General features: G+C 51.3%; 2 protein-coding genes and 1 long non-coding RNA gene across 8 annotated transcripts in view; 1 reads left to right on the top strand and 2 right to left on the bottom strand.

Annotated features, from left to right (window-relative positions):
• Positions 1–4,048, bottom strand: part of RANBP3 (RAN binding protein 3) — a 50,674-nt gene extending 46,626 nt beyond the window's left edge. The window contains exon 1 of one of the 6 annotated variants that reach the window (XM_068980704.1): positions 3,946–4,048. In XM_068980704.1, the coding sequence (XP_068836805.1) occupies positions 3,946–3,967 (22 nt within the window). In that variant the 5' untranslated portion in view covers positions 3,968–4,048. The remainder of the gene's footprint in view (positions 1–3,945) is intronic. The other 5 variants (XM_068980702.1, XM_068980701.1, XM_068980707.1 and 2 more) reach the window with 5 other exon arrangements.
• Positions 4,049–4,256: 208 nt separating this feature from the next.
• LOC138085996 (uncharacterized) lies at positions 4,257–25,090 on the top strand. Its single transcript, XR_011145386.1, has 3 exons — positions 4,257–4,398; positions 23,423–23,626; positions 24,682–25,090. It is a non-coding gene; the product is annotated as an uncharacterized lncRNA (long non-coding RNA).
• The window catches only part of RFX2 (regulatory factor X2), a 40,066-nt gene continuing 35,985 nt past the window's right edge, over positions 22,348–26,428 (bottom strand). The window contains exons 14-16 of the mRNA XM_068980700.1: positions 24,003–24,156; positions 22,903–22,945; positions 22,348–22,445 (exon numbers count right to left, since the gene is read on the bottom strand). Of these exons, the coding sequence (XP_068836801.1) occupies positions 22,348–22,445; positions 22,903–22,945; positions 24,003–24,156 (295 nt within the window). The remainder of the gene's footprint in view (positions 22,446–22,902; positions 22,946–24,002; positions 24,157–26,428) is intronic.

The following is a 26,428-nucleotide window of genomic DNA, read 5'->3' as shown; positions in this document are numbered from 1 at the left end:
TGCCCAGGCTGGGAGCGCGTGGCTAGACGGTCATGTGATCAAAGTCAGGACAGAACCAAAGAGGACAGACAGCCCAGCTCTGGCTGCATCCCATCCTGGGCGCGCCCCAAGGCCACCTCATTCAGACTCGCTTCTTGCTCTCTCTGACTTTGCCTTGGGCACTTCAGCTAAACGTGTCTATAACATAAGTCCTCCACAATAAAAATAGCTGCCATTTCCTCCTGACTGTTTATTACTGGGCTGAGATAGGCGCTAAATCATTTATATGTATTAATTCAGCCAGGGCTCAGAGCAACCGTGTGATAGGTACAATCACCATTATCCTCATTTTACAGGTGAGGAAACTGAAGCTCAAAGCGGTTAAGGAGTTGCCCAAAGTCACTCAGAGAGGACAAGGCAGAGTCAAAGCACAAGCCCAGTTCCAGGGCAGAGACTGGGGTCCACCATCACGCCACACCACAGGCCTCAGCTGAGGGGGACATACTGTGTCTGAAGACGGTCACGGCCCCTAGGGTAGGGGCGCCAGGCAGGGAGAGTGCTGCCAGCGTCGCGTGGAGGCAAAGATGCTGTGGGGACGCTCAGCATCCTGCACAGCAGAGGACAGCCCCTCAACAGAGACTCATCTGGTCCAACGTGTCAAGAGGATGAGGCTGAGAAGCCTGCGCCGTACGTCTCTCAGGTTTCTGCCATGTGGCTCTGCAGGCCAGCAAGGCGTCCTGTGTGTATGGTGTCAAGTGTTAAGGCGGGGATCTAGAACCCAAGGTCTCCTGAAGCTCCAATAGGCTCTGCTCACCGTCTTCACCTTCACCAGAAACCAAACACCGCCTTCACATCCTGATGCCAGTCTACCAGGCAGAATAACTCCAGAGACAAGATGGTTAACGACTTTGGGATGTGTCAACAGTGAAGTGCCGGGTAGAGGATTCCAGGACACAAGTGTACCTCCCCCGCCCCACCCCGCCCCCCCACTCTCTCTCTCTCCTAGGAAACATTCCAATGGGACTTTAAAAGTCACAGACTACAGGACTACCAGCAAGGGTTGTGGGAGTGGCTGTCACCATCCCTGAAGAGATCACCATGGCAACGAGAGCCAACAAGACACTGAGCTCGATGCACATCTGGAAATGCTTCTTTCTACACAAGTACGGCCCTCCTAACCAGCACCGCACCACTCAAGCCGGCGGCTCTCAACCCTTGCTGCACAGCAGGATCACGTGCGCCGCCTTCTGTCTCTACAGACGCCCAGGAGTAAGGATGGGTCTGCTTAGGATCCCAGTCCAGAAAGACAGAAGCCAAGAGGGCATGTGAGCTTCAACGACAAGTGGGAAAGCACACGTATGGGGCAGTCCCCTAGGCTGCACAATGCATAGAAAGGAAGTCCTAGTTCACACAGAGGATAAGAAACTAAACATGCTGGCGGGCTGCAGAAGCCAAAACCAGAAATAGAGTTGAGAAACACATGACAACCAACTAAAGGACGGTAGAGATAAGGGAGGCATAAAAGGCCACTAGGATTTGACTTTTTTGAGGCCAGCTAGGCCAGAACTAGTGTCAGAGGCAAAATACTAGGTGAGTGTGGCATTTACTAGGCAAAAAACTTTAAGTACAGAACATTCCACTGTCTCTATTTTATACACTGGTCAGTTCAGCTACGCAACTGACAGCTCATGTGCCAGCACCTATGTTAGACATGGTGTCCCTGGATAACCAGAATCCGTATTTCCCTTTGTGCTCACAGGTACACCTCAGTCGTTCATTCAACAAACATTCCCTGGATCCCTATACCCTGCGCCAGGCACTACTCTGCATCGGGGTGGGGTGGGGGATCCATTAATGATAGACAGAAACCCTGCTCCTCATGGAACGTACATTCTTGAAGAGGGGTAGTCAGACAAGCAAGTCAACCCAGCTTGCTGGTAGGTGATAAGCACTGTGGAGTAACACGAAACAGAGTAAAGGGGATAGGGAATGAGGATAAAATTTAAAATAGGTGGTTAAAATAGAAGTTCTCAACAAAGCAACATGCGAGGAGGAACTTGGAGGAGGTACAGGAGCGAGCCACAGGGACAACTGGAGAAGACTGACTCAAGCGGAGGAACCAGCAGGTCCAGCGGCATAACAGAGGGGGGATACGGAGTGCGAGACGGGCGCTGAGAAAGCTGGAGTAGTTAAAGCAGGGCAAGTCGGGAGAGAGCGGTGGGAGGGGAGGACAGGGAGGTCTTGGGACGCAGGGGTCGTCTGCCTTCTGGGTTGAGAATCTGCCAGATGGGTGAAGGTGACAGGGAGGACCAAGCAGTGGCAGCAGCAGTGGTGAGAAGCGGTCATTCTCTGGAAAGATTTTGAAGGTTGAACAGACAAAGATGTACTGCAGCATGTGAGAGAAAGTCATCAGGGGCAACTTCAAGGTGTCTGGCCTGAGCAATTTTAAACAATGGACCTGCTATTTACCACTAGGGGAGAAAGTTGGCAGGGTGGGCGGCTTTGGGGGAGAAAGATAGGGGTTTCATCTGATATGACATCCAAATGGAGGTGCTGAATATGAGCCCTGAGTTCAAGAATGTGAACGGGCCAAACTCGCAAATATATAAGGTGTGTCCTATTGACTCTCTTTTATCCAGTGCCCGTTCTGCCTTTAAATGGATCCTGTGAATGGAATGCCTCAACCCTCCACCAGCTCCTTTAACTTATCAAAGATATGTGGTACAGATGAGAGGTGAAGTGGGGGCTCTGAAGTTAGACCACGTTGATGCCCATCCCTGCTCCTTACTAGCTGTGTGACCTGCCCTGGAGGAGTAACTTAACCATTCTAACTCAGTTTCCTCACCGACAACCAGGGCTGATGGTACCTTCCTCTGGGAACTTCTGTGCGGAACTTCTATTCTCCAGATAGCTGCCTGCCCAAGTCTTTGAACAGTACCTGGTACTGCCCCAAATGCTCCACCAGGGTGAGCACTTAGGACCGTCATTTGTGCGGGGGGGGGGGGGGGGGGGGGCGGGGGGAAACCACAGGCCAGCAGGGAGCAGAGTATGAGGGGGAACCAGGGCCAGGTGACCGCTTGCCCGCAGCTGTGCACCTAAGAACGAAGGAAGCTAAACACAAGCCTCAGAAAGTCCTGAAGCTACGAGCGATCTGAACATCACAGTTGATTTCATCAGACGGCGGCGGCTGATGGCGCGCTTTCTCTCAGCCGTTCGGAACTGTAACCTTGTCAAAATCGTTCAGCTGGGATGTCAGCGCTTCGCAGAGGAGGGGATCACACAAGCTTGTCTCTCTCTGGAAGTGCAACCAAAAAAAGGGCCGAAAACCAGCTGGGCTTTCAGCGGCCCACACCCTGCGGCTGGGGCCTCAAGGAGCTAAGACGAGGCGCGACTCTCGGTCGCCACTAAGGATCCGGGGTAACTGGCGGGAATTGGGGGGCCGAGTTGAGGGTGGGGATGAAAACAAACCCGACGTTCTCAATCCTCGGCTTGGGGCACCGCCACAGGATTAGGGGGTGGGCCGGCTTGGCAGCCAGGCCAGGGAGGAGGGAAGCCCGGGTCCCCGAGAACGAGGGGGCGGGGAGAGAGCGTGGCGCGCTGGGCCCACGACCAGGCCCCGAGATCTATTTACATCCGAGGTCGAGGCGCTGCGGCCGTGCCTCCCGCCCCCTTCGGCCCCCAGCCTGGCCTGAGAGGCGGAAGGGCCTCAGGATCGCGGTCCCCGCCGTCTCCCGGGCCGTCTGGCCGGACGGTGGTAGGGCCGGGGCTGCCGGGACTGATGGGTCGGGCGGGTGAGCCCGGCCTGAGGGGACGCAATGGGGGGCGGCTGCAAGGCCCGCTGGGCCGTTCTTCCGGAGCAGACAGATGCCCCGCACCCGGAGTGCTCACCCCTCGGGCCTGTGGCCCCCGGACCTCCCGCCGCCCGCTCCCTGGCCGCCAGCTGGCCCCAGACGGCGCCTCCCCTACCTTCGTTCGCCAGGTCCGCCATTTTACTTCCTTAAGCCCTCCCACAAGGCCCCGCGCCGGCCCGGGCTCGTCTGCTTTCTGCCAGAAACTCCCGCGCGTGCGCACTCTCCAAATCGACTCCGAGCGAGGTGGGCAGCTAGCGCCTGCGCGCGGAGCCCGGCACTGAGACGCGCTCCGGATAGCAGTCAGGTTCAGGCCAAGCTCGTAGCACGCGCCTGCGCATTAACCGCCCCCGCCTCCTTTTCCCGCCGACCCAGGGGGCGTGGGCAGGGCCGGGCAGGGCGCACGCGCAGTGAGTCTCGAGCGCGCGGCGGGCAACAGGATCCGAAGTTCTTTACAGCTGCCCGGCCGGAGTGGGTTTTCATGCCCCTGCTTTCCGATTGTTTTCCGGCTCTGCCCCCCGAGGCTGGAGCGTGGACAGTGGAGGGCTCCGCAACAAAGGCCTTTTTCTAGGTAAATCCCTGGTTTGGGGCGGGGGGAGGCTTTTCACGTGCGCAGGCCCGGGGCTTGAAGGGGACCCTGGAGGGGGTCTTGGGGCTCCCTATGTCACCTCAGGCCTCAGTTTTCCCTTCTAAGGAACCGTACGTCAGGCAAATTTTCTGAGGCCACGTGGAGAGGTGGGGGGATGGTTGGGGGAAGTAGAGGTCAGAGGTTGAAGATCACTGGCCAAAGGGAAGGCCCATGGGGGTGGGACGGGGCTCAGATGTTGGTCGGGGGACTCAGCGCAGGGGACCTGCCTCATTGAACCATCAGAATGGGCGTTCCGGGACCAATGGCCCACGAGGCCCTGGACCTTGCGGCGACTGTTTTCATAGATCACGTGGGCTGGCTATCGCCCAACGTCTGGAAGACAGTGAAACCTACACAGGCAAGAAAAGCGGGCACCGGGGCAACCAGGCAAAAATTGAACTATAAGTACTGCCTTGGTGGTTGGGCATTTTCGGAGGTCGAGTGTGTGTGACTGAGATGTAAGCGAGTATGGAGTCCCAATCCTCGGTTTCCTTCTTCCCGAGGAAAACGGCGGTGAACGCTAAGTCATGTCAGACTCTTCGCGACCCCATGGACTGTAGCCCACCAGGCTCCTCTGTCCTTGGGATTCTCCAGGCAAAGGTACTGGAGTGGGTTGCCATGCCCTCCTCCAGGGGATCTTCCCCACCTAAGGATCAAACCAGCATCTCTTAAGTCTCCTGCTTTGGCGGAGAGATTCTTGACTACTAGCGCCACCTGAGAAACGGCCTGAGATGGTCAAACCTATTCTCAAGAGTGTGCAAGAAGCCTCCAGTGTAGGGGGCTTGAGTGCACAGGGAAACTCAGGCATAGGGACCAGCTGAAAATGGGGAATAAATATTCTAGGCCTAGGGAACCAAAGAAAGGGGGAAATAAAGATTCTTCCTCTGACATCCCCCCACCCCCACCCCATAGTCCACTGGGGAGGATGTTGAGATTTGGGGCAGGATAATCCTCCTGCCAGGACTAGCCACTGAGTAAGGCTCTGATGAAAGACAGCACTATTGCCTGCTTGTAGGAGACAGAGCGGTCTATGCTGAGCAGTTGAGTTGGAGGCTGATGTGATGCTTTTCCTCTGTTTGCTTAACTAGAATTTGTCCGGATAAAAATGAAGATTTTTACATGAGAGCTTTGCTCCAAAGAAATGGGACATTACTCTTTCCGGCCGCTCATGATTCTCAGGTGACTGAGACATTTCCGGGAATGTTGAAGGCCAAGTCCTCATACCGTGCAGTGGTTCCCTAGGGAAACCCACTCATTAATTAAAACACTTGCCTATCCAGGGGTCTTAAATAAGAATTGGCTATTGAGACACGTAAGAAGGCTGGAACGACTCTGGGGTGACTCCTGGAGGAGTTAAGCTCACATGCAGCACACTGGCCCACCACACAATTTCACTAGTAAATTTTACCCATGACAAATTCAGCTTAAAATGGGAAATAAAATCCCTCAAACACAGAAACACAGGGCATCAGAAAACAGCCTCTAACACCAACCTGGTTTATGCATGTACAAAACTTATTCTTGCAGGTTTCTACTTGGAATTAAAGGAAAATTTTTGTCCTAAAAATAGCCAAAATGGACTCTTTTACTGCATAGGCAGTTGTTAAAGAAAGCTAGCTAGAGATAATCTAGTAAATTTTAATCTGAGCTCTCTCTGTTTGTCTATAGGTATGTAATATGCTTTACCTGTGGATGATGTTATCAAAATTATTTTGTAAATAAGCACTACTTAATTGGCTTGAGAAAATTAAGAGCCTATATAAATTCTCAAAATACAAAAGATAACTGGCCAGAATTTTAGATTCATGAAAACTAAAAAAAATTCAATATTAAGTTAATATCTGATGTTAAAGTGTTAATATAGCCATGTCTTTAGACTTCCCTTACAGTAAAGCGTCTGCCTACAATGAGGTCGAACCCCGGGTTCAATCCCTGGGTTGGGAGGAGTTCCTGGAGAAGGAAATGGCACCCCACTCCAGTATTCTTGCCTGGAAAATCCCATGGACAGAGGACCTTGGTAGACTACAGTCCATGGGGTCGCAAAGAGTCGGACACAACGGAGCAACTTCATTTTCATTTTCACCTTAGAGCCATCAGCGTTAGGTACAATACTCTTATTGATTAAACAAATGCCAGAAAGTCTGCTTCCAGACAAGGTAACTATAGCTTATGTAAATGGTCACCAGGAAGGGAATTCTATGGAAGCCTCAGGGGACAGCCTCACAGATGAAGCCACTAAGCGAGCCTCTCTAGGGGAGAAAGTGAGTCTATTGAACCTGATCTCGAACACCCAAACTGAAGACCGAAGATGGGTGTTACCTGATGGAAAGAAAATGATAAGCAAGCCCATGATGAGGGAATTAATGACCACTGGGGCCCCTGGGCTATGTATGATGCAATACTTAGAAACTGGTTGTCTGAGAATTTACAGCATTGCAAAACAGGTTTACAGAAGCTGCGCAGCCTGCCAGGAAATTAACAAGAGAGTGATTAGGAAAACACACTTCAGGAGGCAGACCTCCTGGGCGAAGACCAATTTCTAAGAAACTATATACTGACCATTTCCTCTGCCTTATCATCCCCCAGATTAAAAGGACATCTTGCCCAGACTCTGCCTGTAGAATTCATCACTTCCAGCTGGGTGACTTGGAGTTAATTAAAACCTGGAAAGAAGACAAACTCCAACCAAGCTGGAAAGGCCCTTATCAAATGCTCCTGACCACTGAGACAGCTGTGTGCACTGCTGAAAGGTTGTACTCATTATACACGAGTCAAGGGGCCAATAAAAGAGACCTCAAAAGGAAGGGAAAGGACCAATGAGCAGCCTTTAAAAGTAACTTTAAGAAAACCTTGTTAAATTCCTCCCTCTGAATCCTCCCCTCCACAATAACCATTAACCATGTGGCCACACCTTTGGAAACTGGTATTGAAACCAACAGGTAAAAAGTCAGAGTCGAAATTGACAAGGAATCCCTGATTATCCAACCAGGTTGGTTGTCAATATAACCAAAACCTTGTCACCTCAGATGATTAAGTTTTGATGCCTGCCAAATTTTACCTTGTGGAAACTTAGAAAACCAGAGACAGTTGTCGCAGGCGGATGAGTATCTTTGCCCTGAACCAGATTTGGTTTATACTAGAGCAAGGCCCTGCCCCAGTTGGGATGATGTACAGTGGACCACCAGGTTTCAGGACTGGATGGTAAACATAGGGTAGGTGAGGCCTTTGAAAGACAAAATATACCTAAAGGGCATTCCACCAGAAGCCTGTCAAAATCTACAATGCAACCCTATCCTCTTGACTGTTAACAACCCAGCTACCCTAGATTAAGAGCCAAAAGTAGCATCTCAGGTATATGGGTTAGGGACAGATGTCACTGGGAGAGACCCCCCCTAGGGTGATTTGTTCTTAACTTTATTGAAAATAAAAACCTCCTGTGTGTCGGAGACTGTCCCAACCCTGAGCTCCTAAAACCATGTTAGTTCTATTAATGATCCCAAAAGAATAGAAATAATTGAGGTACCAAGATCTAAGACAGACTTTAGAAACTGACACAGGGTATGGAGATATGAATGCCTGGGTTGAATGGGTCAAATTTACAGTGCAAGCCCATCATAAGAGTGATGTAATGCGCGTGTGGCCGGACCCCCACAGGCACAGGTGGGGAACCAGTTCACCCTCAGATGGGGCACTGACCTGGGAGGAACGCACCACATGTTGGCCCTTTACCGGGACAAAAATGCGTGGGGAAAAGACCTGCAAGAATCTGTCGTGACTCTTCCCAAACTGCAAAGGTCAGACCCAAAAGCCATCCCCTCTTTCTCCATAGGCAATACGAAACAGTGCAGGAGATGCAAGAGACTTGGGTTCGATCCCTGGGTGGGGAAGATCCTCTGGAGAAGGAAATGGCAACCCACTCCAGTGTTCTTCCCAGGAAAGTCCCATGCACAGAGGAGCCTGGTGGGCTACGGTCCACGGGGTCGCAGAGTTGGACATGACTGAGCACAGCGAGTGCTCTTGCCTCTAGGCAGGGGGCAGAGTTCAGTAGACCCCTGGGAGAACTTGCCACCTGTGCGAGCATCGTGAACATTACCGGTGAGCCAGACAACAGCACCTACTCAGCCTTCCGTAGACCCCGGGCTGATGGCTGGTGGTGGTTTTGTGGGAAAAGGAACCTCCTAGACTGACTGCCGTCAAGTTGGACAGGAACTTGTGCCTTCATTCAATTGGCCATTCCCTTCACCCTGGCATTCCACAAGGTACCTGAAAAGCCACCCAGCCAGTGAAGTCGGAGAACAGCGGTGGACTCCTTTGACATATATGTATATGTGTATATACATATATATATAGATTCAATAGGAGTCCCTAAGGGAGTTCTTAATGAATTCAAGGCCTGAAACCAAATAGCCTACAGGGTTTGAGTCAGTACTTTTTAGGTGGTCCACAGTTAATAAAAAGGAAAAAAAAAAGTAGATTGGATTAATTACATATATTATAACCAACAGATTTATCAGATATATCAGAGATGCCCTCCAAGGAGTAGCTAGCCAATTGGATGCCACCAGTCGATGGCTTGGGAAGTAAGATCGCACTGGACATGATAACTAGCAGAGAAAGGGGGCGTTCATGTTATGCTGGGTGGGAAATGCTGTACTTTTTTTTCCCAAAAATACAGCTCCTGATGGAGCCATCACAAAGGCCTTAGAAGGACTAATGACCTCAACCAGTGAGCTGGCAGAAAATGCTGGAATTGATGATCCATTCACAGATTGGTTAAAAGGATGGTTTGGAAAATGGAAAGATTTGGTTGCCTCAGTTCTCATCCCTCTCGTAACAGTTCAGTCGCTCAGTTGTGTCTGACTCTTTGCAACCCCATGAACCGCAGCAAGCCAGGCCTCCCTGTCCATCACCAACTCCCAGAGAACACCCAAACCCATGTCCATTGAGTCGATGATGTCATCCAACCATCTCATCCTCTGTCGTCCCCTTCTCCTCCTGCCCTCAATCTTTCCCAGCATCAGGGTCTTTTCCAGTGAGTCAGCTCTTTGCATCAGGAGGGCAAAGTACTGGAGTTTCAGCTTCAACATCAGTCTTTCCAATGAACACCCAGGACTGATCTCCTTTAGGATGGACTGGTTGGATCTCCTTGCAGTCCAAGGGACTCAGGAGTCTTCTTCAGCACCACAGTTCAAAAGGATCAATTCTTTAGCGCTCAGCTTTCTTCACAGTCCAACTCTCACATCCATACATGACCATTGGAAAAACCATAGCCTTGACTAGACGGACCTTTGTTGGCAAAGTAATATCTCTGCTTTTTAACATGCTATCTGCTGCTCCTGCTAAGTTGCTTCAGTCGTGTCTGACTCTGTGCAACCCCATAGACTAGCCCCACTAGGCTCCCCCGTCCCTGGGATTCTCAAGGCAAGAACACTGGAGTGGGTTGCCATTTCCTTCTCCAATGCATGAAAGTGAAGAGTGAAAGTGAAGTTGCTCAGTTGTGTCCAACTCTCAGCGACCCCAAGGACTGCAGCCTACCAGGCTCCTGCATCCATGGGATTTTCCAGGCAAGAGTACTGGAGTGGGGTGCCATTGCTTTCTCCGAATATGCTATCTAGGTTGGTCATAACTTTCCTTTCAAGGAGTAAGTGTCTTTTAATTTCATGGCTGCAATCACCATCTGCAGTGATTTTGGAGCCCAGAAAAATAAAGTCAGCCACTGTTTCCACTGTTTCCCTATCTATTTCCCATGAAGTAATGGGACCGGATGCCATGATCTTCGTTTTCTGAATGTTGAGCTTTAAGCCAATTTTTTCACTCTCCTCTTTCACTTTCATCAAGAGGCAGTTCTTCACTTTCTGCCGTAAGGATGGTGTCACCTGCATATCTCAGGTTATTGATATTTCTCCTGGCAATCTTGATTCCAGCTTGTGCTTCCTCCAGCCCAGCGTTTCTCATGTTGTGCTCTGCATAGAAGTTAAATAAGCAGGGTGACAATATACAGCCTTGACGTACTCCTTTTTCTATTTGGAACCAGTCTGTTGTTCCATGTCCAGTTCTAACTGTTGCTTTCTCACCTGCATACAGATTTCTCAAGAGGCAGGTCAGGTGGTCTGGTATTCCCATCCCTCTCAGAATTTTCCACAGTTTATTGTGATCCACACAGTCAAAGGCTTTGGCATAGTCAATAAAGCAGACATAGATGTTTTTCTGGAACTCTCTTGCTTTTTCCATGATCCAGCGGATGTTGGCAATTTGATCTCTGGTTCCTCTGCCTTTTCTAAAACCAGCTTGAACATCAGGAAGTTCATGGTTCACGTATTGCTGAAGCCTGGCTTGGAGAAATTTGAGCATTACTTTACTAGCATGTGAGATGAGTGCAATTGTGCGGTAGTTTGAGCATTCTTTGGCGTTGTCTTTCTTTGGGATTGGAATGAAAACTGACCTTTTCCAGTCCTGTGGCCTCTGCTGAGTTTTCCAAATTTGCTGGTATATTGAGTGCAGCACTTTCACAGCATCATCTTTCAGGATTTGAAACAGCTCAACTGGAATTCCATCACCTCCACTAGCTTTGTTCGTAGTGATGCTTCTTTAAGGCCCACTTGACTTCACATTCCAGGATGTCTGGCTCTAGGTTTGTGATTACACCATTGTGATTATCTGGGTCGTGAAGATCTTTCTGTAAAATTCTGTGTATTCTTGCCACCTCTTCTTAATATCTTCTGCTTCTGGTAGGTCCCTACCATTTCTGTCCTTTATTGAGCCCATCTTTGCATGAAATGTTCCCTTGGTATCTCTAATTTTCTTGAAGAGATCTCTAGTCTTTCCTATTCTATTATTTTCCTCTATTTCTTTGCGTTGATTGCTGAGGAAGCCTTTCTTATCTGTCCTTGCTAGTCTTTGGAACTCTGCGTTCAAATGGGTATATCTTTCCTTTTCTCCTTTGCTTTTTGCTTCCCTTCTTTTGACAGCTATTTGTAAAGCCTCCTCAGACAGCTATTTTGCTTTTTTGCATTTCTTTTTCTTGGGGATGGTCTTGATTCCTGTCTCCTGTACAATGTGACGAACCTCCGTCCATAATTCATCAGGCACTCTGTCTATCAGATCTAGTCCCTTAAATCTATTTCTCACTTCCACTGTATAGTCTTAAGGGATTTGATTTAGGTCATACCTGAATGGTCGAGTGGTTTTCTCCACTTTCTTCAATTTTAGTCTGTATTTGGCAATAAGGAGTTCATGATCCGAGCCACAGTCAGCTCCCGGTCTTGTTTTTGCTGACTGTATAGAGCTTCTCCATAAGGAATTTGTAAGAAATAAAAAAGTGGTCCATTTTCAAAGGTAGCTACCTCTGAGTGGAAAACTACTAGCAGCCAAGCTTGCCTAACAGTTTGCTGACGTAACCACCACAAAGTTCACACACCTGGAAAGTCCCTAAGCAAGCGGGATGTTGTGAGAGAGAGAAACTAAAATCTTGGTTGAGAAATAACAGAATTAGGTCGGGAAGGGAGAAGGAAGGATACTCTATAACCAAACCTCCAGGATGATCATACACCCCATAGTACCCAGCCGATGAGGAACCGAGGGAGGGACCTGCGTGCTAGCGAATAAAGTGCTTGCTGTAACTGTCCTGGCTGTGCCTGCCCACCAGACACTCGGTCTCGCAAGACCATCATTAAAAGTCTCACTTTCACCGTGCTTCGTGTCTCCATTCCTTGGTTTTGGACATGTGAGCATATTTCTCACACTTCGGAGCTCCCCAAACTCTCTGAGCCACTGGCTGATCCCTACGCTTGGAACTTTGTGCTCCAGGTCTTCGGTTTGGGTCCCAGTCCCACTCCTGCTCCAGTACGATCGTGACGAGGAGGTCCTGTAGCCTTTGGGCCACATCTGTCTTCAAGCTAAGGGTGGCTGTTACATTTTTAATTGTAGGAACAAAACCAAAAGAAGAATCATCTCTCATGGCGTATGAAAATCATGTGAAATTTAAATCTTAGTGCCCATAGATTTACTTGAAAACAGCCATAGTCATTGACACAATGTCTGGCCACTTTCAAGCTGCAGCCACAGAGCTGAGTTCTTTTAACAGACTGGCCCAAAACTCTTAAACTGTTTACTTGTTGGGTCTCGATAGTAGTTTTGTTGTTCAGTGGCCAAGTCTTGTCTGACTGGCTCTGCTCACCCGTGGACTCTGGCAGGCCAGGCTTCCCTGTCCTCTGCTATCTCCCAAGGTTTGCTCAAACTTGTGTCCACTGAGTCGGTGATGCCGTCCAACCATCTCATCCTCTGCCACCCTCTTCTCCTGCCCTCAGGGTCTTTTCCATGAGCTGGCTCTTCACATCAGATGGCCAAAGTATTGGAGCTTCAGCTTCAGTCCTTCCAATGAGTACTCAGGGCTGATTCCCTTTAAGATTGACTGGTTTGCGGTATTTATATGGTTGTCCTATACACTTCTGTACAACCAATGGGGTGTGGTGAATGTTCAACAGCTCCTGCTGCTTTGGGAGAAGCAGAGAAGCGTGTGTTTCTGTCTATAATTACACATGTGCCTGTGTATATATAGTTTCTTGTAAATTTTACCATTTCCCCATACTTAAGTTTTGAAGACAATAGAACAATAAAACGGACCCTGCCTTGTAATCTGATTTCCTTGATATAAATACTTCATGTGGCCAGTCTCAGGCTACCAGTGTGAATATCACTAATCAGAGTTGAGCAGAGGTGTGCAGTAGCATACTAGATTTTTCTCTCTAGAGCCTGCTACTTTCTTGCTGTGGCCTCCAAACCAGCAGCATTAGCATCACCAGGAAATTTGTTGAAAATACAGACTCCCAGGTTCCAACCTAGACCTGAATCAGAATCTGCATTTTAGTAAGATACTCACTTGCTACCTTGGATTTTGCCTCCAGGCTGCAGGCACAGGCCATAGAGATTGGCTAGAAATTCTTCAGGGAACAGCTAGAATGGCAGTGCTGGAAAGGCACTGAAATGAAGCCGCTCAGTCATGTCTGACTCTTTGCGACCCCATGGACTCTAGCCTACCCAGGGATCGAACCCAGGTGTCTAGCCTGCAGTACAGACACTTAGTTTTCTTAGGTCTTACCGGTATCACTATGTTTGGGCTTCCCTAGTGACTCAGTGGTAAAGAATCTGCCTGATCATGCAGGCGATGCAGGTTTAATCCCTGTGTCGGGAAGAACCCCTGGAGGAGGAAGTGGCACCCCACTCCAGTATCCTTGCCTGGGAAATCCCGTGGACAGAGGAGCCTGGCGAGCTACACTCCATGGGGTTGCAAGAGTGAGGCACGACTTAGCAACTAAAGAACAACAATCACTGTATTCATTACATTTTGTTATCTGTAACTTCTCTTGGGTAAGTGTTCTTGGCTGTTGCCATGTCTCTGAACCCTCTGACCCGTAATGAACTTAATACTTTATGTGCCTTTTATTAGTTGAAGTTGACATTAAATAGATACCGTATATTGCCACTTCAGATAGAAAACCACTGAGCCATAGCTGTAAAAAGAAACACAAAAACTGTAAAAACAGTGTTCTGTAATTCTGGGTGGATATTGTTGCCTGCCAAGGTGTTAAGCCCCAAGCCTTTTTTTTTTTTTTTAAATGTAAAGAGATTAGCAAAGTATTAGAGGGCTATTAAAGGCATATTGTCACTCAACTGAAACTTCTTGACACAGCGAGAAGGAATGGAAGAACTGAACTGAGGTAACTCTAATCCATGAGGTTCTGTGTCAGTAATGCTGTGTCTGCATGCCTCCAAAAGTCAGTTGCATGGACCACGTCCATCCCACACTTTGGGAGACTCCCAGCAACATGTCATCACTGGCTAAATATAATCCAGTTGTGGTTTCTCAAGGGACGCTAAACCCATCACCCTGATGTTCATGCACGCTCAGTTGTCTGACTCTTTGCGACCCCATAGACTGCAGCCCGCCAGGCTCCTCAGTCCACGGAATTCACCAGACAAGAATACTGGAGTGGGTTTCCATGCCTTCCTCCAGGGGATCTCCCTGACCCAGGGATTGAACCCGTGTCTCCTTCATTGGCAGGTAGCTTCTTTACTGAGCTACCAGGGAAGCCCCATCAGCCTGATGAGCCAACTAAATTTCCCCTGGTTTCATGGTTTTCATCCGGGTGGCCATGGGTGCCTGTGTCGTGTCCCTTAGACCTTTGCTTCCTTTATCTGGTCTCCTCTTACACATTCACTTAGTCAACATTTATTTATGCAAGAAATATTTGTTGATTGCCTACTCTGATGGTTTTAAAACATGGCCCCAAATTCTCTGACCTTCTTCCCATCAAAAGGTCAGGTCTCAAATGCCACCTGATACCACTTAACATGTGGACTCTAAAATACAACACAGAGGAACTTATCTCACGAAACAGACACAGAACAGGCTTGTGGTTGCCAAGGGGGATGGAGGTGGGGGAGGGAGGACTGGGAATTTGGAGTTCACAGATGCAAACTGTTACATACAGAACGGATAAACACCAAGGTCCTATTGTACAACACAGCTATATTCAGTGTCGCAAAAAATGGAACATAATGGAAACCATGATGGAAAAGAATATGTACAACTGAGTCACTGTTGTGTAGCAGAAATTAACAACATTGTAAATCAACTCTTCTCCAATTAAAAAAAAAGGTGAGGGCTCCATTTTCCCTGAATGGGGGCAGGCTGGTTACACGTCCATTTATGGAAGTGGAAGTGATACCGTGTGACTCACAAGACAGGATACAACTTCCGCCTGCTTCGCTGGAGCCATTGCTGTCCTGTAAGCAGTCCCCCTGCCCTGAGGCTGCCATGCTGTAAAGGCGCTGAAATGAGACCAAAAGGCAGGGCCTTCCTGGTCCTCCAGGGGCCAAGACTGCTCCCAGTGCAGGGGCCTGGGTTCAATCCCTGGTCAGGGAACCAGATCCCACAGGCTGCAGCTAAGACCTGCCGTAGCCAAACACATTAAAAAGAGACCAAAAGGCAAAGCCCTGAGAGACTGGCCAGCCTGGCCCTTTCCATTCCTCACCTCCATGAAAGATAAATGATGCTTCCTGTTATAAACCAAACCACAGAATACTCGTTACACGGCAGCATATATTCACCACACCTACTACGTCTCAGATATTGTTCTACGCTTGGGGGCCCAGGAACAAGACAGCCTGCCGTCACCGAGCTTTGCATTCTTCTGTGGGGGGACTGACAATAGACACGGAAGTGAAATGATTTGAGATAGTGACCCAGTCAGTGTTACAGAAAAAATAGTAAAGCATCAAGTGACAGAGAGGGTACTTTAGGTTGGCTGTTCAGGGACTTCCCTGGTGGCCCCATGGTTAAGAATCCACCTTCCAATGCAGGGGTCGTGGGTTTGATCCCTGGTTGGGGAACTAAGATCCCATGTGTTGCAGGGCAACAGATCTGACACTGCCAAAAATAAAAAAAAAAATAAAAAAAGATTGTTCCCAGGAGTCCCCTCTGGGGATCTGGGGAGGTGGCATTCTAGTGGAAGCCCTGCAGGAGAAGCACTCTAGACAGTAGTGAGTGCAAAGGTCCTGAGGCAGAAACCAGTTTGGTGACGAGTGAGGAGCTCAGTTTGGCTGGGGCTGAGTGAGCAAGGAGCCCCACAGGGCCTGGGAGGCCATAGAGCTCTTGGAGGAGTTTGTGATTTTTCTCCAAGACAAGGGTCAGGAGTGGGAGATGGAGGGACCCCAGTGGTTTCCCTTAAGCTGCTGGCCAGCCTCTCTGCTGCCTTCTTCCTCCCCTGACCCCGGGTCTGGGCTGAAGCCCTGAGGAGCAAGAACTTCCTTCTCCACAGCCAAGCTGGAAAATGGCTTCTGTAGTTAGACCCCAGGAAAAGGGCCTTCACAGCTGTAATTTAGTTATCATCTACCCATTGTGGGCAGGGAGCTGGCGTGGGAAGTAGCTGCTCTGTGCCCAGCCCCACGTGCAGGGTGAGGACCCAGAGGTTAGTCAGCAGGAGTTCCTGGCCGCCTCTGTTCAGTACCTCTTCTCCCACTGTCGCCCACTGGGTCAAGTTCTTGCCAGCAAGGTGTGGCCGACGCAGAAGCTGAGAGGGGGACCCCTGATCCAATCTAGGTGCATCAGCTTCCCTCCCATGTTTTGCCGCAGCTAAATGTGCATCTAGGAGGAAATACTGATCGTGAAGCTTCCCAAGTGGCTCAGTGTCAAACAGTCTGCCTGCCATTGCAGGAGTCGCAGGAGACCCAAGTTCGATCCCTGGGGAGGCTGGAAACGGCAGCCCACTCCAGTGTTCCTGCCTGGATAATCCCATGGACAGAGGAGCCTGGCGGGTTACAGCGCATGAGGTTGCAACGAGTCAGATGTGACTGAGCACGCGTGCACTGACCTTACTCTTTGTAGTTTAAAAGATCTTTTTTTTTTTAAAGGTCACTGTGCAGCATGCAAGATCTTAGTTCCCTGACCAGGGATTGAACCTGTGTCCCCTGCATTGAGCGTGTGGAGTCCTAATCACTAGACCACCAGGGAAGCCCCTGTAATGAAAAGGATTTAACCTTCAATTAAAAATAAATTCGGCCTCCCCTAACTTTAAAAAAAAAAGAAAGAAAAAAAGATTCAAACTTACAAAGAAGTTGAAAAAACTGCCAAGAAATTCCATGTGGCCTTCATCCAGCTTCCCCAAATATTGCTTAAACAGCACAATGCTCAAAACCAGGATATTCGCACTGATCAATATGTGATCAGTACACTAGTGATTACAAACCTATTCAGGTCTCATCTGCTGACTGCCAGTGTTTTGTTCCTATCCCAGGATCCAGTCCAGGATTCCTCGTTTAATTTTTATTTTCTATCTTTTGGCTTTGCACGGCATGTGAGATCTTAGTTCCCAAGACCAGGGGATGGACCCTGTGCCCCCTGCAATGGAAATGCAGTGTCTTAACCGCTGGACTGTTAGGGAAGACCCCCTTGTTGCATTTAGATGTCATTTCTCCTCGAGTTTCCTTTAGTCTGGATTAATTCCTGTGTCTTATTTTTCCTTCACCATGACCCTAGTGAGGAATTATTGTTTAGTTGTTCAGTCATGTTCGAGTCTTTTGGGACCCCATGGACTGTAGCCCACCAGGCTTCTGTCGACGGGATCTCCCAGGCAAGAATACTGAAGTGGGTTGACATTTCCATATCCGGGGATCTCCCCAGACCAGGGATCGAACCTGCGCTGCGTGCATTGCAGGCAGATTCTTTACCACTGAGCCACCGGGGAAGCCTCTCGTCAGGAATACTCCCAGCTCTTTTGTAGAATACGCCTTCATTTTGGGGCTGTTGGATGTTTCCTCCTGATTTAATTAAGGTGATGATTTCTGGGTGGGAATAACACAGAATAACCTATCTGGAAGGCACCTGATGGCAATTTGTATCATTACTGACAACTCAGATCACTTGGTGTTGGTGAGGTTACTGTTTTTCTCATTGTATTAACAGTTACTGAATATCTTGTAGGGAGATAAATAAACAGGAAATATTGAGAAAGAGGAGGAGAGATGGGATGTGGAAGAGAGACAGCTAGCTCTGGTCTTTCTAGGCGTGATTGCAATTTCAGTGTAAACACAACAGCCTCGCCTCTAGGCAAAATCGGAGTTGGCTGTTTTCCCCAGTGTAAAGGAAGAGGCAGTGTCACAAACTGACCACAGGGGGGCGGCAGAGGATTGGGATGAAATAAAAACGGCTGCTGCTGCAGTCGTGTCCGACTCTGCGACTCCATGACAGCAGCCCACCAGGCTCCCCTGTCCCTGGGATTCTCCAGGCAAGCACACCGGTGTGGGTTGCCATTTCCTTCTCCAGTGCATAAAAGTGAAAAGTGGGCTCCAGGTAAAAAGCAGTTGAGCTCCTTCAAAGTGAATAAATCTGTGGAAACCCAAAGGCTCTGTACTAGTTGAGGTTGGGCATCTTCTTGGAACCAGATGAAGTAGGCGCCGGCTGCTCAGACTGCACTCGCAGCATTAGGGGTGGGCCATGTCTAAAACAGGGGCTCGGGGTTGTGGTGAGTTTGGAGACTGGGATTGACACTATACTCTACTGATACTGTGTATAAAGTAGATAACTAATGAGAATCTACTATACAGCACAGGGAACTCTAGTTAATGCTCTGTGGGGACCTAAATGGGAAGGAAATCAAAAAAGAAAGGATGTATGTAAGCTGGTTCACTTTACTGTACAGTAAATGCAACATTGTGAAGCAACTATCAGTCAGTTCAGTTGCTCAGTCATGTCCAACTCTGACCCCATGGACTGCAGCACACCAGGCTTCCCTGTCCATCACCAGCTCCCAGAGCTTGCTCAAACTCATGTCCATCGAGTCAGTGACAGTCCAATAAAAATTAAAACGGGGGCTCTTGGGCAGTGGGGTGGGGATTTGGGCAGGAGGTCTGGATTTTCAGATGCTGAGCGAGTCAGCAGCATGTGGACGAGGTCACAGAGGGTGTGGAAGGAGCAGGACCCAGGTGTAGTGAGTGGGGACAGAGGGACAGCCAGAGAAGCGGGAGGAAAACTGGTGCAGGGGGTGCCACTCCCAGCCGGGAGAGCCACTCCCAGCCGGGAGAATCTCTCTTAGCACTCTTGCAGCTTCATGCTCGTGTGTGTGCGTGTCATATGCAGGTGCACCCCATACTCTGCTTCAGAGTTCTTGCTACCAGAGAGTTCTTAGAAGCAGGAACATCAGTGGGTCCCCCTGCAACCCTCCTAAATGATGGTTTACTGAACTCTGACTGGAGGGTTCACTGGGGCCCTGGGAACCCAAGCGCCTCTGTCTCATTGCTTTGCCACCCTTATTGTATGATGTCCACCTCAGGGTCCAATATGGCTGCTGGGGCTCCAGCCATCCTGCTTGCTTTCCAGCCAGTAACTTTCGATTTTCCCATGGGTATGACAGTGGATGGGGGTGGTTAATACCTACCTGGGAAGATCGTCAAAAAGAATGGACCAGAGCATCTACAGAGAAGCCACTGTGATTGGTCAGGACCTCCTGAGGCTCTTGGTAGGACTGGGTCCCTCTTATGCACTACCCAGTGGGCCATCAAGGGACTTAATGACCCAGGAGCCTTCAGTGGGCTCCCCTCCTTCTCTCTCTTCTCTGGCTCCTGGGGCAGCAATCATGTGGGCATCACCTCTGCTCATGAGCCTCACCAGCTACCCAGGCCCTAAGGTGCCCTCCCCTACCAGGGACCCTATTGCCTGGCCCTGGCTGGGATCTCTGAGGGGGAAGGTTAGGGGTGCGGCTCCTGCCCTGTGCAAGGGTTGATGCTGCTCAGGGGCCATGGGCTGAAATCCTGAACCGTGAGAGGGTGGGGACACCTCTGGGCTCTGCTGGGTTTTCAGAGCCTGGCAGGGCATTGCACAGAGTTGGGGCCTGGCCACTGGCTGAGGGAGAGGCTGCATGCTTGGGTCCTGGGAGCTCCTCCCCAGGACTGGCCACAGTATTTGTGAGGCCCAGTGTGAAATGAAAGCACTGGCCCTTTGGTGGAAAATTTGTAGGAATTTCAAGATGGGGACCGCAAAGGCATTAAGCCAAGCGCAGGCCCTGGGGTTCCCAGCTTGGGATAATTTTCATGTAGCCTGGAGTCACTTGGGCTGCCACTCGGGACAAAGAGGCCTGGGCTGGGGCCGAGGCTGAGCAACTTCGGCGGCGTACGGGGCACCTGCCTCGCCCCCTAGAAGCAGCTTTTACGGGCAACTGAGAACTGCGTCCAGGTTTCTAGAACATCCTCCTGCCCCTGGGCCCTTCCTGGTTCCTGAGTGCATTGCTCTTCTCTGCAGGATTTCTCCAAAGTCCCACAATCCCATGTTGGGTCACCCCATGCCCACCCCCCACCCCCTGCAGAGAGGGTGGTGGCAACGGTTATGGATGCCCAGCCCCGACCTTAATGCCACAAGCCGGGCTCCCTGGGGCTAGGGCCTGGTGATTCTGCAAGAGGTTCAGGCACTGATCCTTAGGGGGTTCTGACGTCCAGCCCATGCCCCCCCCGCCCCCGCTTTACCAGATACGCCTGGTAAACAATGGGCTGCATCAGCGGCTGGAGCTGGGTTTATGCTGCACCTCTGGATTACTCTAGCCTGGACACACTGTGTTGCCCATCCTGGGCTGAGCTGCTTTGTTGTCCTCTCGGCCTGGGGAAACTGCCCCTTCTGGAACATTCCCCAGGGAGCCGGAGGAAAGCGCCATTTCCTTCCTGCCCCTTCCCAGGCTCGCGGAGCCCAGTCTGGGCCGCCCTGCTGTCCCAGGACTAGGGGCCTGCGGGAGGGGGTGCTGAATCTTCCAGGACCACAGGGGGCGGGGCAGGGGTGGGAGTGTGGACCGTGACCCTCAGTGGGTACATTCAGTGTGTTTATTGCAACGAAAAACAAGAATGGGCTCGAAAGTCTGGTGTCTTTATGTCGTTTATATTCCTCCTCATGGAATCCGGCAAAGGACTAGACAGGGCGTAAGGCAGAAACGTGGAGGAAGAGGCAGGTGTGACCGTCCAGGAACCATGAACTTGACTCCCAGGAAAGCAGATGTATCTTTAAAGATATTCTTTTTGTCTGAGTTCATCTGAGTCTGCAGTCTTGAGAGGAGATGCACTCGGTGATCGCACAACAGGCCGCTGGTTCCTTAGAATGAGATTTCTCATCTTTCCCCTCAGCTCCCTGCCCAGTGCACTCGAGGACACGGATGCACAGCGCTGCTTGTCAAGAAACAGGGTTTGCAAGGCCATGTGAGTTTCCATTAGTACCTTCTTCATGCACGAGGAAACCACTGGGGACCGGATATACTGCCATATACACATTCATAAGGAACGTTCTAATAACAATTAGATCACGAAACTATCGGTATGAACATATTTTCAAAAAGAGAAGCGAAGCCAGGCCCTCTTAGACCAGAGGCTTGCCGTCTTCTCTGCAGCTGCTGTGGGGCAGCCCTCTGTCCCAGGCCCATTGTGCATCGGGTTAAATTATGAGGGATGCAGACACGGAGCGTGTAGAGCTCAGGGCCAGGCCGGGCCTTGGGGTTCGTCCCCAGAGAAGAGTTTGGACTCTGAGCAGTTCAAGATGGGACCTGCTGGAGTCACAGTGCTCAGGGATCGCTACTTCAAAGGGAGGCAGTCTGGAAGGTTCTGTGAAGTGAGGCTTAGACACAGCTGTTCATGCACAGTCTTGGCTGGATGGGCTGCCCTCTGAAGGCGCCGAGGGGACACTGATCTCCTGAACTCCCTGGAACAAACTCATTCCAGACCTCACTGTTGAGCTTGATGTTGGCTGTGAACTTGGGCAGAATCCCAATCCTTCCGGTTGCAGATCAAGCTTCTGGGTTTGATGGAAAGGTCCCACTGGGTCTTGGCACCAGGGAGCCTGTTTTGGTGACTGGTTCTTGAGCCACGTGGGGCTGTGGGCTGAGCCCCGTCCAGGGATCATTTGGCAGCTGCTTCTGAACCCTTTGGCATCTAGAGACCAGACTCTTGGGGACCAGCTGGGCAGGAGGCCATGAGGCAAGGATCAAGATGGCCCCTGCCCTCTGCAGGACACGAGGAGGGCTTCGGGACACCCCCTTCCTCCCAGGGGCCACTGGAGTTCCCAGCTGGGAGGGGAGGCAGCAACTGGCCAACACCGCCTGGCCCCTTCCAGCTCTGAGCCAGGGTGTGTGCCGAAGGGGGAGGAGATTCCGGAGGAGGAGAAGGTGGGCTGGGTGCCCCAGTGTGCAGCTCAGGCCCTGGGCACCTGGTGCACAGTTCCTCCAGGGTCACAGCGGTTTTTGTCTTGAGGAAGAGGAGGGTGTCTTTTATGGGCACCCTGGCCCAGGGCGCCTGGACTCGGAGTAAAGGTCACTTGTCTAAGAGGCACTATTGTGGCGGAGCTCGGGCCTGGAGCTGGGGGCCCAGCTAGACGCCCTGCAGGGGGTGGTTGGGGTCGCTGCGCTCCCGCTTCACCAGGGGCTCGCCCCGTCCTCGGGTCTCCGAGTGGGCCTCACTGATGTCATCTGTGGGGTCGGGTGGGGTAGGGGACACGAACAGGCCAGGTGAGGGCCCTGCCTTGGCTCGGGTGTGGGCTGACTGGGGGTTTCCTGCCCGCGACCACCCCTCAACCAGTGCCCATGTGCCTGGGTCATGCACCTGGTAGGGTCCCCCTTGGGCACTGGGCCTCCCATCCCCATGGGGCAGGGAATGGGCCCCAGGGGTGCTCACTGCCCCACCTGCCCCACTCCCTCTCCAGACGTGGAGGGAGGAGGCACTTAGCCGTCTCAGTCCCGTCCATGGCCCTGCTCCTCCGGGCCTGGTGTGGATGGCCGGGGGAGCAGGACAGTCATCTAGGAGGAGTGCGGGGGCTTCTGCTCTGAGCCCCGGTGGACATGCGGGCTGCTGCCCAGGGCCCCGCCTTAGGGGCCGCCCCCACCTCCACTATGCCCAGGATGGGAGGGAACGCCCAGACACACCCACCTTTGTCCAGCAGTGTCAGCGACAGGGAGGCCAGATCGTTGAACTGAAAGAGAGAGGCTCAGAGTGAGGGGCTCTGCAGGGTGGTCCCGGGGAAGGTGAGCCGTGTCTACAGTGGAAACTGGTTTGGCTTTGTAAGTGAGGGGGCTTATGCCCTGAGAAATGGCCCTGAAGCTGCAGGGGCCTGGGCTGTCCCCTCTGACACTCTCTAGGCCCTGCCTGGGAGTGGCTGGAGGGCACAGGGGGTGCCGACTGCCCAGGCTAGCAAGGGCACAGAGGCTTTGACCTCTGAGTGCTCAGGGAAGGAATGGCCGCTTTTTCTCTCTGCTTATCATGCACTAAAATCTCTGTGCACTAAAATCACCTTGTTTACTCCTCAAAACAAACTCATCATGACCCAGAAATACACTCCCAGGTATGTACCCCAAAGAATTCAAGCAGATGTTCAAACAAAACGTGTGCAGGAATGCTCACAGCAGCATGATCCACACCAGCCAGAAGTTGAAAACAGCCCCTCTATCAGCAGGTGATGGGTCAGCCAAGTGGCAAATAGCCAGGCAATCGGAGAGTACTCTGCCATGAGAAGGAGGGAAGCCCTGACGCTCCACATGGATGGACCCTGAGAAACGATGCTCGGGAAGAGTAGCAGACACAGAAGGACACACAGGCTGTGACTCCAGGGCTGGGAAATGTCCTGAACAGGCAGGTCCACGGAGACAGAGACGGGGTGAGTGGTTGCCAGGGGCTGGAGGAAGGGGTACATGGGGGGCCTGCCAGTGGGAATGGGGTTTTCTCTTGGGGTGGTGGAATGTTCTGGAACAAGATAGGTGGGGGTTTCACAACGCCATGAATGTACTGAATGCCACTTGACTGTTTACTGTGAGATGACTGAAAAGGTAAATGACACGCTGTGTGTGCGCTGCCACCAGGAGGCAGGACATCCTGCCTGGGGTCTCACAGGGAGGTGACGGGAGCCAGGGTCTGCCCGTGTCAGTCCGACTGGGGCAGGCAAGCTCTCTCCCAGCCGCTGACCCCCCTCGATGTGTCCTCTTGGACCCCGGGGCCTGCCCTCTTGTCCCAGAGTGGGGGTGGGGAGCGCTCACCTCTCCCATCACAGCAATGGGTGTCTCCCCAGTGGCCTCGGCGACCCGGTGCTCCACCAGGTAGAACATGTACTCGTCATAGAGCAGCCGGATGAGGTGGAAGGAGCCGAAGCTGGCGGCGCTGCGCAGGGTCAGGTCTCGGATCACCATGGAGCTGGAGCGGCAGACACAGGCTGGCACCTCCGGGACGCCAGGCTCCCCTCCAGCCCCAAGCTGGCCCACAGGGCGCCAGCCAGCCGCCTGGACCACCCCACCTCCCCTGCCCTGCCATGTCCCCAGTCAGTGGCTTTAGGCGTCTAAAACAAAGGCTCAAGTTCAGGGTGCCTTCGCTGCTTTCATCCAAAAGCAGGGGCTGGTGAACTGTGGCTGACCCAGACTGGATCCAGCCCGTCACCTGGTCTGGGATGGCCTGCATGCCAAGAACAGTTTTCTCAGTTTTGAATGGTTGGGGGGAAAAGTGTCAAAAAAAAGTTCTAATTGGTACAGTAATGCAAATTAACTATACTTCAAAATCAGTACATAAATAAAATAATTCTATTTCACAACACGTAAGAAACCTGAATTCACATTTCAGTGTCCATAAGTAAAGTTTTATTAGTCATGTCTGCTGCTGATGTGCTGTGTGCCATCTGCCTGGAAAACTGTTGCTCAAAGAGCTCTCCTATCTCATTCTTTACAGAGAAATCTAAAGGGATAATGTGGTGCCCAACCACACAGTCTGGACTGTACACCCAGATGCGCCATCTCAGAACCCACCTACCCTCGGTGATGTCTAACTGCTGTGACAGCGAGAAAAGCAGCAGAAAGGGACGAGACAGGAGGGGACCCACAATGTGAATACCACCCGTGACAGTAATGGAACTCAGGGGGCATCACCCCGGCGTCCAAGCATCCACAACCCGATCAGATCAGTCAGCGCGTGCCAGCCGCAGCCATCAAATCATCTCCTGTGTGAACACCTCTCCCCTTGCTCCCGGCTGCGGAGGCTCCTCACCATCTTGGCTTTGGCGCTGCTCGGTTCAAAGCAATGTTTGCTCAGAGAATCTTTTGAAAAGTTAACAAGCCTCAGTTTATCTTTTAACAGGTTGAAACTGTTGTTACTTGCGAGTCAGTAAAGACAACTGACAACAAATCAGTTTACTTAATTCTTTTTGCATCTTCTGGGGCCAGCGTGTAGACAGACACACTCTGAAGGCAGGTGGGCTCAGCAGTGGAGATAGAGAGCTGGCTCCAGCTGGCTGTGGCTCCAAGATGCCCTAGGAGGCACCAGGTGGTGAGTGCTTGCGTCCAGAGGAGCACATTATTTTTTAAAAATTTATTATTATTTTTGGCCATGCTAGGTCTTTGTTGCTACTCATGGGCTTTCTCTAGTTGGCAGCAAGCAGGGATTACTCTCTGCTTGTGGTGTGCAGGCTTCTCACTGTGGTGGCTTCTCATGTTGCAGACCATGGGCTCTAAGCACGTGGCCTTCAGCAGTTGTGGCGCACAGGCTTAGCTGCTCCGAGGCATGTGGAATCTTCCCAGACCAGGGATCAAACTAGTGTCCCCTGCATTGGCAGGCAGATTGTTACCCACTGGACCACCAGAGAGGTCCCAAATGAACACTGTAGGAAGCAAAGGTCACTGAAGAACTTTCACGAACGCAAAGGCTGTGTAACTGAGCCACACTCCCAATCAGGCTCACGGTCCCTTTCCTGTTCATTCATTTGTTCATTCAACATTCAGATGCTGAGGATGCAGAAGTGAACAAGAATAACACCCTGGCTCTTGAGGGGACACTCCCGATGTCGGGGAGACAGGCAAGCAGACAGTCACACAAAGGACAGGTGACAGGCAATGGAAGAAGATCGGGTGCGGGGGATGGAGGGTGAGAAGGGGTGTGCCACTTCAAAGGAGAGGCCTGCAGGCTTCCCTGAGGACAATCTGGCCACAGGGCTCCTTGGGGAAAGCACGTTCTGGGCAGGGGAGGGCCGTGCAAAGGATCTGAGGATGGCAGCATGTGAGGACGGAGTTGGGGACTGGGAGTGACTGGGCCAGCATAGCCATCTGAGGGGTCCGAATACGCTGGTAAGAGTCGGAGAGTAAATAGCCTTCTGACCCCTCTGCTCAGCTCTGCTAAGAGTTTGCAAATGAGCTGGCCTGGTAGACTGCCAGGTGGACAGGGATCTGAACCCTCAGCTATAGTGGGCTGTTGGGCTGTCCAGCGCCTAGAACAGCTGGTGGTCTTCCTGGGCTCACCTGTGACAAAACGACTCATTTCCCTGTGTTTGCCACTGCCTGGGACTAGAATGCCCCACAGGGCCCCTCTGGGCTGGTCCTCCTCAGCCTGAGTTTCCCGCTTCTGTCTGCCCAGGTGAGAACTGCACGGGAGGAATAGGTTTCCCTGGGTCTCCTGGCGACACTGTCCCCCGGCACCCTGGCCTGAA

This window comes from Capricornis sumatraensis, chromosome 9 (genome assembly GCF_032405125.1).
Source record: "Capricornis sumatraensis isolate serow.1 chromosome 9, serow.2, whole genome shotgun sequence".
Lineage (NCBI taxonomy): Eukaryota > Metazoa > Chordata > Mammalia > Artiodactyla > Bovidae > Capricornis > Capricornis sumatraensis.
The sequence above is the reverse complement of the archived record's forward strand: the minus strand, read 5'-3'. Positions and strand labels throughout refer to the sequence as shown.